Source organism: Callorhinus ursinus, unplaced genomic scaffold (genome assembly GCF_003265705.2).
Source record: "Callorhinus ursinus isolate GAN/ISIS: 27379988/994484 unplaced genomic scaffold, GSC_fseal_2.0 scaffold33, whole genome shotgun sequence".
Lineage (NCBI taxonomy): Eukaryota > Metazoa > Chordata > Mammalia > Carnivora > Otariidae > Callorhinus > Callorhinus ursinus.
In genome coordinates, this window is record NW_027397095.1 from 4,584,600 (window position 1) to 4,600,336 (window position 15,737).

The 15,737-nt window shown below is 50.5% G+C and overlaps 1 protein-coding gene across 7 annotated transcripts in view; it reads right to left on the reverse strand.

Moving 5' to 3' along the window:
* Positions 1–15,737, reverse strand: part of BCORL1 (BCL6 corepressor like 1) — a 63,610-nt gene that overhangs the window by 17,751 nt on the left and 30,122 nt on the right. For 6 of the 7 annotated variants that reach the window (XM_025852553.2, XM_025852554.2, XM_073879153.1 and 3 more), the window contains 5 exons: positions 12,552–12,717; positions 11,360–11,440; positions 9,007–9,396; positions 4,846–5,069; positions 577–798 (listed from right to left, as the gene is read on the reverse strand). In XM_025852553.2, coding sequence (XP_025708338.1) covers positions 577–798; positions 4,846–5,069; positions 9,007–9,396; positions 11,360–11,440; positions 12,552–12,717 — 1,083 coding nt within the window. The remainder of the gene's footprint in view (positions 1–576; positions 799–4,845; positions 5,070–9,006; positions 9,397–11,359; positions 11,441–12,551; positions 12,718–15,737) is intronic. The other variant, XM_073879156.1, reaches the window with a different exon arrangement.

The window sequence follows — 15,737 nt, forward strand, 5'->3', positions numbered from 1 at the left end:
GGACACACCATTTAGCACTGCTAAGCCTTGATGTTCTCACGTGTAAAATGGAGCGAATAAAACCTACCTCCACAGGTCAGTGGTGAAGATGAAATCATATGAAGTAATCAGAGCTGTTAACATGACCAAAGTGGTGCTCGATAAATGCCAGCTCCCTTTCCTGCTTCCTTTCCACCCCCTAGGGAAGCAGTGTGGGGGCGGAGAGCCAATGCACAACTGACTCTCCTGCATGGGAGCCCAAATGAAGGGAAGCTGCAGGGTGTGAAGAGTGAGTGATGATCACCCCTGTTCCTCTCTGAGTGAGGGAGCCGCCACAAAACAAAGCTCAAGACAACATCGAAACCCCATTTCTGGCCTAGGAATGTGTTGGGTTATCAATATTTCAATTCTTTTCACTCCCAATTGATATTCAAATGAGCTTGCCTACCCACACTCCCTGAGAGCAGCTAGGCAGCCCCAGAGACCATCTGGGCAATACAAGGAGTCTGGGGGCGGGGGGGGGGGGGTGGTTGAAGCCCAGACCACAGAAGAGCCAATGGGGAGAAGCTTCTCCACAGACGCTGGGGCTCTCCCTACCTTATAGCCAAGACGCGCCGCCCGCTGCAGGAGGGTCTCGCCCGCGTTTTTGTTCACTATGAGCCGACGTGCCTCTGGGGGGATCTGCCGGGCTGTAGGTGACTCGGAGGCCTCCTCTGGGCCGGCACTTCGGGACTTAGAGGGTGTGCATGGTTCCGTGGGTTTCACTGGGGTGGGAGATTTGGGAGATCGTGTCTTCTGCTGGCTCCAACGACCTTTGCCCTGGAAAGCAGAGATGGGGGGGGGCGGTCCTGGATCAGTGCAGGCTCCCATATGCTCCCACCCGGACAGCAGATGCTGAGGGGCTCAAATCCTCAACCACATAAACCAACGAATGACCAAGGGATCAGAAATCAGAGACCAAGGGCACATCCAAGCTTCCCCCAAACACTCTGCTTGCCTGCTTTACCTGCCTCAATCCCCATTTGTTGAGGTTTTGGGACAAGTCCTGTTACTAAATGAGTGAAGCAAACTGAGAGCAAAGAGAACTGGAGACAGGTATCTTCGACTGAAGAGGCACAGCTGCTAAAGCCTTCACTCTTGTTGTAAAAACCTGCCTTCTAACCTACCCCAGCGTCTTCCCACCTCCCTCCACACCGTGGCCCTAGATCACATTCATGCCCACCTTGGGTGGTGGAAAGCACTCGGGCTCAAGAGTCAAATAGATGTAGGTTTGGTATCTTGCCTCTGCCACCCACTAGCTACAAAACCTGGGTTAAGGCCCAACCTCTCTGAGCCTCACTTTCTCCCTTGTGGGCTCTACATGTGGGGAGTGTTAGAGGAACTGTGTTCGAGGAACTGAACTCCAGGAACCAGACCCAAGGAGCCTCATTTGCACCTGGACCTAAGTTAGATGATGAGATTCTAAACTGGGAGCTGGGGGCACCTGGGTGGCTCAGTCGGTGAAGCATCTGCCTTCAGCTCAGGTCATGATCTCAGGGTCCTGGAATCGAGCCCCGAGTCTGGCTCCCCACTCATCAGGGAGCCTGCTTCTCCCTCTGCCTCTCCCCCCACCCCCACTCGTGCTCTCACTCATTCTCTCTCTCTCTCAAATAAATAAATAAAATTAAAAAAAATAAACTGGGAGCTGATGTCATAACTGGACAAGACTTTGGGGGGCCTTGGGAGAGGTAGGTCTGCCTTGCGTGTGGAAGGGACATGAATCATTGGGCGACCAGAAGGCAGACTTTGCCCTCATCAGATTCTAAGATGGCCCCTGATGATCCCTCCTGATATTTGTGCTCTCATGTAGCCCCCTCCTGCACTGGACAGGGTTGACCTGTGTAGCCAACAGGAGAGTGCAGAAGTGACAGTGTTTGACTTCCAAGGCCACTTCCTGAAAGACAATGTGGCTTCAGCCTTTCTCTCTTTTGGATCACTTGTTCTGGGGGAAACCAGTTGCCACGTCATGAGGACACTCAAGCAGTCCTTTGGAGAGGCCCCCAGGGCAAGGCAAGGAGGCGTCTCCTGCCAATGACCAGCCATGCGAGGGAGCCCCCCTGGAAACGGACCCTCCTGCCCCAGTCAAGCCTTCAGTTTAATGGAGCCCTGGCTGACACCTTGACCACAAACTCATGGCCCCAAGCCAGACCCAGCTAAGCTGCTCATGAACCCCTGACCACCAGAAGCTATGGGAGATAATATGTTTGCTGTTGCGTTGAGCTAAGTTTGAGGGTAATCTGTTAGACCACAAGAGACAACTAATACATACCACTTATCCAAATCCCTCAGAGTATTACCAAGGTCTCATGGAAATCCTATGTCTTCTATAACATTCTATAACACTCTAGCCTTTCTTCTCCACATATCCAGGGCACCTAGCCTGAAACAAATAACCTGGTACTTGATGCTGGACTTTTGACTTCCTTCCACTATTTCATGGGCAAGTCTGGCCTCCCCTGTTAGGTTTGAGGCTCCTTTGGGGCAGGGTTCGTACTGTCATATTTGCTTTTATTTCTTACAGCACTTCACTCAAGGCTGGACACATCATCACAACAAATATTTGTTGACTTGATTCAAGCCAGCTCTGTGCAGAGCCCTGGGCAGACTGAAAAGTTACCTAGAATATCATGAAGCCCGGGAAGGGATGGCAGCAGGGAAAAGACCAGAGCCCAGGGCATTTGTCTCCTCTGGTAAATCCCCAACCAGAGCTGCTATCCATCCCCATCCCCAAAGGGCAGAGAGGTCCAGTCACTAGCAGGAAGGCACTGCCGAGGAGTGTAGAGTGGTGCTCTACTACCATGAGGACAGAGGTAGAAAATGGCACTACTGGAGGATGCTGGGTAAAGTGCCTAGGTTTTTGCTAAGCCAAGCCAGGAGCCAAAGGGTGACTCTCCTTCTGGGGGCAAGAGCTGCCAGAGACAAGCGAGGCTGCCTGAGAGGGGGAGGAGCAAGAACAAATGAGGGCCCCCTCCCCTCTTCCTCCCTGGCTCAGAGCCCCTGTGGGAAGAAGCCTTTGGCCAATGCCCTAGCTTTAGTGTCGCAGGCGCGTCTCCCGGCCTCCCCCCGCCCCGCTTCCCACTACAAAGCACCGTGCCAATGGGGGCATCCAGAGCAGGTGGTGGTGACTGGGAGAGAAAGGAAGGCGGGACGGAGAAAGGGAGGCCCTGTGAAGGGACAAAACCTCTCTGGGAGGAACATTTCTGCAGACACACTGCCAGGCGGAATAACCAGACACAACTCTCAGCGTGTGTTGCTGAATGTCAGGCGGCCAGTCACCTTTGTGTGGGACAGGGCCATCTGAGTGTCTGGGGAGGAGCGGGGGGGGGGGGAGGGGAGGGGACGCCCACCTTTCACCAGAGCCGCTCAGCGTTGCAGTGTGTCCCTGCCTGGCCACCCCCACCCCCAGCGTCTCCCGGATACAGACAGAAGCCACCCATTGACGGGGTGGAGGCACACGGGAAGAGCCGGGGCAGTGAGGCCTGCTTCCCGTCCTGACTCTGTCACTCATGACCCCTGAATAACCTCATGCCAGTCCCTTAGCCTCCCAGAGCCTCGGTTTCCTCACCATAAAACGAGGACTACAGTGCCTACCTCTAACAGCCACTGTGGGAATTAAGAACGACCACGTGAACGGAGCCCTCAGCACAGACCAGACTTCTTTATTCCCCCGGCCCCGCCCCCTCCGGGGGTCTGAGGGAATGGTCACTGCTACCTTGCCACTCCAGGCCTCTGTCCTCTCATCCTTGCCTCGACCCGAAGCTCAAGGATGTACACCAACCTCAAAGAGCACTTTACGGTTATCAAAGCCTTTTACATCCGTTGCCTCCTTTGTTCCCCCAAGCACCCTTGTGAGATGGAAAGGACATGGAGTATCATCTCCATTTTTAAAGATGAAGAAATAGGCTTGAGTACCTTGTTTGAGCTGGAACCAGATTCCAGGAGGGGGAAGGGAAAAGGAGAGGGAGACAAGCACCTGGGTCTCCCGCCTTTTGCCAGTGCCACTCAGGGATCCCTGCTCTGGAGCTGGAAAGAGCTGGAAAAATCACAACCACCAAACAAGACCACTATGACCTTTTTTTTTGGTTGCCAATGACATTGGGGCCTGGACCTTCGCTTCTCTCAAATGTAAAGCTCACCCGAGGACTGAGGACCGTGTGATTTTTTGCAAATGGTATAATGTGGAACCTGAAACCAATGATGTGAACATCAGACCCCCGCAAAAAGATGTCAATTATGAACAGGGATTCTAGAACGCTGGCCTGGCTACTGATTGGTGAGTGCCCACTTACCTGCTCCTCTGCTTCCCCGAGAAGCAAAGGAACTGGTGAGTTGCCGGTGGGAGGGCAGCTCTAACTCCTTCAGCCTATCCTCAAGCAACCTTTGTCTGGACATCAACATCCTTGCTTCTACAAGTTGTTTTCTACCTTGATTGAATCAGAATACTCTCTGACTGGTTTCCAGGGAGTTAAGCCCAGACAAAAGCTTCTTGATTGGATGTTAACAAGCTATTCAGGCTAACATCCTGCCATATTCTTCAACTCTTCCCTAACTCAAAGGAGATCCAAGAGCTGTTGAGGAAAAGCCATTAAGAACCAAACCTGAGAGTTTGCAGACTCTTATTGTTAACTGATAACTTTAGGTCCCATTTAACCCCCAACTCTTCTGGAACTACTTCAAAATACTTTAATAAATATGAACTAATTGGGTCCTCCCCATCCACTTACTCACTCACTCACTCACTCAGATGACTATTGTTCAAGGAGCCTGTGGAAAGCCTGCCACCCTAGCCCGCTTCCTTCCCATAAACTCCCCTCACTGGCAACGCACCTTGGCCTCTTCTGAGACATTTGCCATGTGCTTGGTCTTGCACTTTCGTTTTCCTGATGGCTTTTCTGAATTTTCAAGGCAGGCTGGCTCCTCCAGGTTATTTGGGAGGAAACCGTTTGGTGAATCCGAGATCCCCTGGGCTTTGTTGGGCAAGAGGAGGTTCCTGTTCCTGAGGCGGTGCTCCGAACTTTGGGAGGAAGTCTTCTGCTTACGGGCCTTTAAATCTGAAGGCAAGAAACAGGAAAGAATGGATGTCAGGGAAATGGAACACAGAAAAGCAATGCCTTCCTCTACAATGAATCAGAAGGCTTTGGGGAGGCGAATCTCGGTGCTGAGTTGTGTAACGATCAGCTATCAGTGTCTAGTGTGGTGCCGACAATGCCACTAAATGCTTCTCAAGTGGACACTGTACTTAACATCAAAGTCTCTCCTCCCCAAGCCGGTGACGACTCCCAGCCCTGCCAGCAGGGGGCGGCCCGGCTCGCTGTCCCCAAGATAGGGTAATTTTAAAAGGATTTCCCCATAGCCCAGAGCAGATCAGAACCTTCTTTTTGGCTTTTCCCTCATCCGCTTTGTCTCTTTCTCCATTCTAGTATGAAAACAAATTTAGCAGCTCTGCTGAAGCGAAGTATGAAGTATACTGGGGTGGGGCGTAAACGGAGAAGGCTTCCTTCATTGCTTCCGCCCACCCACCTGACTGCCTGGTTGGTCACTCTCTGAGGACGCCAAGATCGAAGCCACAGAAACTCCCTGAAACCAGAAGGTGCCCTGGGCCTACTTAGCTGATGGACAGTCACAGAAACCTGCTGCCTTCCCTGGTTGGAAATCAAGTCACTGGGATACACTGGGCAACATCTCTTAATTCTAGCCACAGCTCACTAGACAAAGCACTTTCTAGTTTCAAAAAGTGTGGCTGTGATTCAAGGGGCGCCTGGGTGGCTCAGTTGGTCAAACGGCTGACTCTTGGTTTCAGCTCAGGTCATGATCTTGGGGTGGTGGGATGGAGCCCTGCGTCAGGCTCCACGCTTAGCACGGAGTCTGCTTGAGATTCTTTCCCCCTCCTGCTCCCTCCCCCCACTTGCCCCCCCAATCTAAAATAAATAAACAAAATATATTTTTTTAAAAAGTATGTTGTGATTCTTACACCTCTTTCCAGACGGACCCCTGAGTGGCGCTGGGAACTTCATTGCCAATAGCCTTATCCCACAGGTCAGTCCTAAATCTCAGGTATAGGGGGGATAGATTAGGTTTACTCTTATCTCTTAACTAATATTAGTGTCACATGGCTTGGCCACTAGCTGTGTAATTGGCTTGAGGCAAGTCATAATTGCCCACATAATCTCCCACAGTCTGTTTCTATGTCTGTAAAATGGAGAAGGTATATTCCACATCAGAGGACTGGTATGAGAATTAAATGAGGTCACATATACAAAGCCCCTTTATAAGGTGTTATAAAGAGGAAGGCATCCTTATCATATTATTGCAGTGTAAGCTCTTGAGGGCCATGCCCATGTGTTCTTTATTTCCCCCACAGGACTGAGCACATGACAAAAGATCAGCATGTCTAGGAAATGAGTAACTGCAGCCTCAGTTTCTCCAATTTGTAAACCAAGGGAGTTAAGCAAGATCCAAGAGTTCTTAGCTGGCATCCCTTGACCGTGGCATGTGTTCTCACATGTGACATTACCAACGGCAAATCCAGATGCGGGAGCCATCACTAGAGTATGAAGAACTGGCTCTGGGTTACGCACAGCTCTTAGAAGGCCAGTTATCATACCAGCACTTTCTCCCAACTAGCCCCAACCCACCAGTGGGTCCTCACACCTGTCCAAGAACTGCTGTGTTAGATGGCTTCTAATGGCAATTCCAACCAGAACATTCTAAACTGGGACTTTTGATGCAACAAGTCTGGGCTGAGGCAAAAGAGGAAGGAACAGAACTGTGCCTTGTGAGGGAGGACCTCAGGAAACATGGGGATGCCATATTACAGCATTCACCACCACAGGAAAAGGAGCAGCTCCCTACCCCATTTACCCAGGGCTGGGCAGGCTCTGGAGTTTATTCAGCTGCAGTGGAGCAAGAACTTCATAGTAGCATGGAAAGAAACAGAGTGGAAGCAGTAGCTGGGTAAGTGGAAGTGGCTCTTCTTATCCCTTCTGCAGGTCAAGGAGGGATATACCAAAGTCCAGAACAAAAGGAAAGGTCATGAGGGTGCCCGGGTGGCTCAGTCAGTCAAGTATCTGCCTTCGGCTCAGGTCACAATCTTGGCATCCTGGGATGGAGCCCCTCATCAGGTTCCCTCCTCAGTGGGGAGTCTGCTTCTCCCTCTCCTTCTGCCTTTGCCCACCCCACCCCCCACCCTGACTCATGCTCGCTCTCTCTCTCTCGCTCTCTCTCTAAAATAAATAAATAAACAAAATCCTTAAAAAACCAGAAAGGTCATGAGGCTCAGACAGAAGTAAGGTGACCTGTCTAGTTTGGCCTTTGCCTGACTCCCTCATGTCAACCTGAAAGATAGGCAGTAACAGGAAGGATCAGAGCTTTCCTGAGAAGAGAGACATTTGCCAGGCAATCCCTTCATGAAGATGTCACCATCGGATCTGGAGGAAGGTAACCAAACCATAAGCCAAAGCCAACAGCCTTGACTCAAAACCCTTAGACACATGCATGGAGGGAGAATGACCTACGTTCCAAAGCTGCAGCTGCCCCCAAATCAAACAGGACGCCTTGCCAAGCAGTTGTTCTCTATGCTCCCCGGGGTGTTTACGTAAAAGCTACCTGTCCACAGTGCTACAGAGATCTCTGCTTTGGGTGGAAAATGGAACCAGGTAACCTCGAAGGTCCTTCTGATTCCAAACCAGTAAGTTCCACGGAAGTGTCCAAGCTTGTAGGGAACCAGCTCTTGGTAAAGAAGACTGCGTGACACAAAAGCTCTTCTTCATCCAAACACAAGTGGCTGAGACCAACGGCTTGACGCCTCATTCTTGACCAATCCCTTATGGCTCTGGCAGGAAAAAGGGAAAATCATCCCCACCCTCTCCCACAGTTGATGAAGATTAGCTCCCTTACGCTCTGCAGGATAGGGACGGTATCGTATACATGTCTACTTAAACCGAGCTGGAAGTGACGTTTAGCCTTGTTTGCGTTTATAGCAAACCCAGAATCTATTACCCCCTCAGAAGGCAGCTATTCTGTTTTCAATAATAGGGAGACTGTAGATATTTCCCAGCAGCACAGGATAAATATATTATCAGAGACAATCAAATGTTGCTTCAAGGGCAGAGGTCAGAGAAAGAGTGAGAGAGAAATATGCTCTTATTGAACCCAGAGACATACTTTTTGCTCATCTAGAAATCTGCTATAAAAATGCCCCCCCCAAAAAAAACCCAGAAATGGGCCCGAACAATACTTAGCAGAACATACTGATATTAGCCTTGGTGACAGTCTGTGCCTCCATGATTATATATTATAGCATCTGACGTAGCCAAAGAAAGCCTGGTTTTCTCCTTGGTCTGCCTGCTCTTCCAACTCGGGTCCAACAAAACTGATGGCACCTCGGGTCACCTCAAAGCTTCACTCTGCCTCTTAAGAACCTTTGTAGCTTTGATCGAGAAAGCAAAGTTGTGCCCGCTTCTACTTGAAGTTCTTCTGTTAAGTTGAGGAAACTTGGTACTTCTCTTTAATGTAGGGGGTGGAGGCATCCCCGGAAAGGCAGCCAATGCCTCTTTCTTCTTGAACCCAGGATTCTAGGAGAAAGAACCCAGCCTCCCAAGAGCCAGCTCCCTCAAGCCAACCAGAGAACTCCCTGGTATTGAGTTGTCCCATGCCAAGGATGCCACTGTGGCCTTGCCCAGAGGTTCAGACTCTTATATGAAATTGGAGGGCTCGGGCCTTCACGTCCTCCGCTCCCCTGCAGGTCAGTCCAAACTCAATTCAATCTGAACCCCAAGCCACAGCCTGGGGCCTGGAGTTGAGTGACCCCCTCTGGCAGCTGGAGCTCATAGCACCAGGTTTCTATGGGTGCAGAGGCCTTCGGCTGGCGAAGAGAAGGCAGAGGTGGGAACACCCAGGATGCCCGAGGGTCCCCAGAAGCCAAAGTCACTGTGGCCTGGGGATGAGTGACAGCAGCTCACTGGAGCGGCAATCCCCAGCCAGCCTTACCTGCTCTCCCTTTCCGCCGCTGCTCTTCTTCTTGCTCCGTCAGGTACTCCCCAGTCTGATATTTTCGGCTCTTCTGTCGTCTCCGCTTCTTCCTCTTCACCAGGCCCTCCTCCTCATCTTCCTCCTCCTCCTCGTTGGTGTCCCACATTTGCCGGGCAGCATCAGTCCTCCAGGGCATTTCTCGGGCTCGCCACAGGTGCCGGCGGCCCTGGCTCAGCAGAGTCTTGTCCTGGGCATGGTGGCTGCGATACTGGGTGTCCTGTTGGGCCTTTCTCACCTTGCGACGCTTAGCCGGGGTGGGGGTCACATCTTCTTCCTCCTCTGTGGGGAAGACTTCCTGGCTTCCCATGTCACTGTCTGCCATACCAGCAAAGGAGCTACAGATGCTTCCTGTGGACGGGATGTACAGAGGACGGTCAGGTACCTCTTCAAAGGACAAAGAGTATGGTGTCGAAGCAAGTGCCCTGGATTAGAAGCTTGAAGGTCTGGGTTCAAGTTCAGGCTCTGCCAGTTATTAGCTGTGCGCTCTGGGAAAGTTCCTTCACTTTTGTTTCCTCCTCTATAAAACGGGGACACTGTTCTCTGCCTTACTGGCCTCACAGGACTGTTTTGAGGCTCAAATGAGATAATCCGCCCATAAGCATTTTACAGAGTCCAATATACCACACAAATATCGAGTATCCAAGCCACACGCCCTTCCTCATCCATGTTGCTGTGACTTTAACTCATTGCACAAACTTTTACTTAGTGCTTACAAGGCGCCAAGCATTATGTGAGGAGCAGGAGGGGGCCACAGGTCCCTGCCCTTTGGGAAATCAGGGTTCAGTAGCAGGTGAGGGAGGGCAGATCGGCAGGGCACCCCCGCCCCTGCTCGCTATGTGACCACCAGTCTCACTGACAAAGCCACCCTGGGCAAGCAGAATCATCACAAAAGAAGAGTCTCAGGAAAAGCGAAGCAAGGAGTCCCTTTCCTGTGACACAGCCTGGGTTAGTCCCGCCCAAATGCTCCTCCACCAGGCCCTCTTCCCTCCCACTGACCCCACCTCCTATTAAGTGGCCAAGAGTCCAGGGGTGGAGTTCTCTCCCTGCACACCCCCCTCCGCCCCACAGCAGCTGTTCCTCACCGCTGGGCAGGCACTTCCCTCCCCTCTCCCCAGCACCCCGGCACAATGGTACCTTTCCTGCCCTCCTCCACCATCTTGCCAAGAGGCCCCACTCCTTCCTTCATAACTCTGCTAACCACAAAAGTACGACCCTAAATTGGCGCGGCTTAGCACAACAGCAGATCTGACAATCTTCTTCAGAAGCAGCTCTGAGACACCACCATCCTTCTCCCAAGGACTCGCTATTAACTCGACAATCCCCCAAACACAAGCGAGGCCAGTGGAAAAAAGAAATGGTTTTGAGGCAAAAGGAATAGTCCTTAACCAAAGCTTCAAGTCAGTCAGACCGTTTAAAGACAGCAAATATCCAGCAAAATTTCCATATACAGACAGGCAAGGAACGAAGTGTTCTGGTTAATCTAATATTCTGGTTAATACAGAATCACCAGAGAGATCACACAGGGATCACCAATTTCCAAAGAATCAAATACAGTACAATGTGTTTAACAGTAAAACGAGACTGGGCATAATGTAATCACTCTTTGATGATTCAGAAGACACTTCAGGATTTTGCGAGGCCTCCAGGCCGTCATTACGAGCCCCAATTACCACCACGCTCTCCGTGTGCTGAGGGTGCCAGTTAATAGAATGTCAGCTAGCTGAGTTTACACTGCGCCCTGTTTCCCCATTCTAGCCACTCTGCATGGAAATACGGGTGAAGCAGGGCAACCACTTCTAGTGCTACACGCCAACGTGGAGGCTGGTAGGCAAAAGCAGGGGCTATAGAAAGAGCCATTTTCTTCAAATTCAGGGGACCAAATGCGATTCTACTGGCCCTGACAACTCAGCGACCATTGCCGATTTTGTTGACGCCTGTCACATAGGGCAGTAAGTCCAAAGGTTGCATGTCCGTGCCTGAGACTGGCCCCACTGACCACGAGATGCGAAAGCTTGGAGTAGGCCAGTTTTCCTGAGTGGCACGGGCCTTTCCTCCTCCCACCACTGGTTGCCAACAAGAGATGTCAAATCCCTGCTCGGAAAAGCCCTGTTTGGAAAAGTGAAGCAAGCAGTCCTGACATCGTGGGCTGTGCTTCCCCCTCCCCACCCTGGGCTCTCTTGTCTCTGCAAGGAGCTGGGCGTCTTAGCATGGTGAGTCAAAGTCTCAACTCTCCACCTGGACCAACGGCAAAATCGCTCGACCAGATTTCTACCTCTCTCTGCAGAGAAGGGCCAATTTGGGCCTCACTCACCAGACTGACTGCGCGTCCGCGTGCTCAGAACCACGGGGATGAAGTCACGGAAACTGCTCTTTGCTTTCTTCTCCAAGGAACCTGGAGTGACATGTGGTTTCAGGGCAGAAGGTAGAAATATCACAATCAGGAGTCCAAGGACTGAAAGCCCCACACCCCACCCACCCCATCCCGGAGAGGCTCGGTGGAAAAATCAAGGGAGGATTTGTGCCTTTCCCAGGGTCACATTCGTTGGCTCTCCTCAGGCTGCTCTCACCTATGTACATCTCTTAGAGAAGGAGCACTTCCAGGTGGTTTTTGAAAACTGGGAGTTGGGTCATTTTTGCTGACACCAAAAAAAGGGCTGTGTACAGAATCAATTCGCCAGCATGCCAGCAAGTTGAAGGCCTGGCTGCCTGTAGGACTGTGAGGCTGCCGCCCCTCCACAAAGTTAGGACTAAGCTGGAGCAGGTCCCAGACGAGGGCAACCTCAATGGATCATAGAGGACTAGGTGAGGCAGGAAGATGGGAGCAGGGAGTAGTGGACAAAGGGAAACTGCCGCATAAGAACAGACTAGAAAAAGGCAGGTCGGGTCAGACAGGCAAAGCCATGAAAACAGGCTACTGTACGCAGGAACATGTGGGCGTCTCTCTCTGATGAGGGCACCAAGGAACTAGCGTGGCAGAGCACACAGGTCAAGTACACACCTCCCTACTCCAAACATACTGCATGTCCCTCGATAATAAGGGTTCAGGATTTCCCTAAATGCTTCCGGCTAGCTCGCTGGGTATTAATTTTTTAACTTTTTATAATGGGAGTTTTCGACTATACCAAAGGTAGAAAAACATGTGTCATGAACCCCGTCCTGCTGTTTTGGTCTCAGTCCTCACAAACCCCATTTCTTTTCTGAGCCTAGACCCATGGCAGGGTAATGGGTTGGCTACTCTGTCGTAGCACTGACTTTTGTTTGTCTGAAAACCACTCTCTTTGGCCCTCAGAGCATACCTTATTCTAGTGACCAGGGTGAACAGAATAAGCCCCATTCTCCCTTGCCTTTGATTTCAGAGGTGTCAATTTTATCTTCTTTCCATAATGAGGAAGTCTCACTATTCTGGGCAGTGCAGAGTCACCCCCACCCCCCAACCCGCCACTGACCTGCCACGGGGATCCCTCTGCAGCCCAGCCCAGAGGGTGAGGAACTGAGGAGCCTACCTTCCTCGTGGCCATCGGCTCGCTTTCCTGGAGACTGGGAATCCGGCTTTGCTGGCTTCCGGTGCTTGTGCTTTACCCTGACTCCATTGTGCTCTTTTCCTGAATCTGAAGCCCCCCTGGGGCTTTTCTTGGTGGGTTCCTGGGGGTCACTAGGCGGCTTCCGGCACTGTGGAGAGGTAGAGAGAGTCAAGTCTGAGATCAGTTCCTCTTCTTAAGAAAGCTTTGCCAGCGCTAAGTCCGGGGCCCCGTTCTGACACATGGACAGAGTTCAGAGCCCAGGTGGGGGCCCGGGGCGGGGCTTTCTGGGCCTGAACCCTGTGCCCTAACTAATCTCCACAGACATCCACACGCCATCATTTTTACAGGTCTAATGGAGGCTGCATTCACAGGCCACATCAATACCCAAAGTCATTTTCAAAGGTGCAAAGTCAGGCCCATGTTCTCTACATCCAAACAGCAATAGTGACAGGTAGCAAACAGAAACGCCTCTTTGGCAAGTCGGGTGACCACACTGGTCAAATACCTTCAGTGCAAATGGTACAGACACCAACAACTGAAAACAATCCTTAGCCTGGGTCAACTCAAGAAAAACGGTCTATTTCCGTGTGTAATAGATTCAACGAAGGCGAGAAGAAAGGCATGACACGGGAGCAACTCACATTGGCCCGCACTTAAGGAAGACAAGGAAAAGGCCGAGGCATTATTAATAATGCCACTTGATACTCTGCAGTACCTTCAACGTCTCAAAATGTTCTCTTCTCTGTTATTTGATTTGATCTTCCTGACAACCCCCAAAGCAGAAGTTAATATCATCCCCACTGCACAGACCAGGAAACTGAGGCTCCAAGACTAGAGGTTAAATGCTTTGTCCAGGGCAACACACGGCCTTGGGAGTCTGCGCGCGCTGGGGGGCGCCCGCCACTTCCCAGGCAAATCTGCAACTGAGCTCATGTGCGCCTGCAGCGACAAAGTAGCAGAGCTGGGACTGAGACCTAGGGCTCCTGGCTCCCCACCTGGGCCTCTCTCTGCAGCAGTTCTCACTCTTCTCCTTCCCCACTGTTTTTGCTCAGCTCCGCTCACTCGCTCACTTGGACAGGCACACTGGCCGTGCTTACACAGCACAAGGACACTCCCAGCCTCACAGCTGCATACGCTCACAAGCTTTGAGGTCTCTCCATGCCACCAAACAAGAAATAGGGCAAGGTAGGGACTTCCAGGTTTCTAGCATCCAGGGAGTGCAGAATAAGCAAAACGTTTTAATTTTTTTATGAAAGCAGGCCCTAGGAAGAAAGGAAGAGTTGTTTTCCCCCTAAGCAGACCCACATGCACCTCCTAGAAGGTTATCACTGTCTAGCTTCAGCTAAGGGGATACCCGATATCTTACCAATAGAACATTTTCCAGGGTGTTGGGGGGGGTGTGTCTCAATTCCCCAGGGATAGGGAGTGACCATTCCCCACCAAATTCCCAGGACTCCTCCTAAACTGTGATCTCCTCCTGCTTCTTACTCAGCAGAGGGCTGAGCTAAAAATTCAAGTTCAGTTGCCCCCTTTGCCCCCTTTGTTGCTGGTTCCTACAAATCAAAGTGTTAGGAAAAAGAAAGAATGGGGGAGGAAAGAAAGATGGGGAACTGTTGCTTAAAAGCTCACCTTCAGGGATGGCCAGAGAAAGACTACTTGAAGTCAGGGGGAATAAAGTTAAATGCACATAAATCTGAACATGTCCTATTTATTTCTGAATATCACTTTTAGCTGGCTCTTTCGAGTGCAGATCATTAACTTTTATTTCCTAAGATAGTCAAAAACAAGTAAAACAGAACATCTAGAAGGGATTTCTGTCCAAATGTTCTGCAAGGGCAGCACCGAGAGTAAAAATGTATTTGCATGCTCCAACTTAGGCAAAAAGTTGGGTGGATGGGGAGACCATGTAAGATGAATGTTCTGGTTAACAGAGTTTTGAAAGGTTTTCCAAGGAATTTTCCAAAGGATGAGAAGACAATAAAATATACCCAGCACCAGATGAAGCAGAACTCTTTCTTTGCTGATGATTCAGCCAGCCCTTCAGGATTCCATGAGGCCTTGGGGCAGGTGGTATAGGGGACAGGAGACTATTCTGATTCTTGGCCATACCCTGAAAGGGGCTGTTTTGAATTAAGCCCTGATCTGACTTTGCTTATCAACAGTTTCTTTCTCCGGAAAAATGGGAGGTAAGAAAAGAAAGATCTAAGTTATTTACTCTCCCCCAAAAATGGACATTTGCTAAATCACTACAGGAAGCTGCAAAGGGCTGCTGCAAGGCCCCCGATCTCATAGCTTTATTCTCTGCCCTCGGCATCTGTCAGTGGGCCCAGTGAACTGTTCATCTAATAGAGTAAAGGGCAGTGCCTGCCTGTCATCAGGTCGCCTGCAAGACATAAGCTCCATGAGAGCAGGGAGCATGTCTATTTTGTTAGTAATACTAACAATAACAACCAGCAGCCACGAACATTTACCGAGCACTTACTACCTGCCAGGCACTGTTCTAAGCATTCATATATATCACCTCATTTACTTTTTATTAACAACAGTTTTAGTGACATGTAATTTTTTGAGATATACCATACAATTCATTTGATTAAGTTTACAATTCCATTGCTTTTAGTACAGTTGCAGAGTCATATAACCATCATGGAGTTCCAGAACTTTTTCACTGCCCCAAATGGAAACCCCATCCCCATTTCCCCACCTCCTCCAGCCTTAGGCAACCACGATTCTACTTTCTATCTCTATCGATTTGCCTATTCTGGACACTTCACAACATCATCTCATTTAATCTTTGCACAGCCCTATGGAAGAGGTACTATTATAGTCTCATTGTACATATGAGGAAACTGAGCGCCAGCGAGATTAAGTCACTTGGCCGATAGCACACAGTTAGGAAAAAGCAGGACCAAGACTTAAACTCGGGCACTGTGCCCGGCTCCGCAAAGCATCCTCCTCACCACAATGCTGTACCGCCCTCCTGGAGATGTAGCTCACGCCTTGGGGGGGGGGGGACTAGCACGTAGTAACTACTCAATAAACACTTGCCAAATGGCCAGTGAGACAATTATACATAAGGAGAGTAGAAGACAGGGTGGCAACAGCTGAAGATGGACATGAACTTTGGAGCCAATGACCAGAGTCTGAGTTCTAGCTCTGCCATTTAGT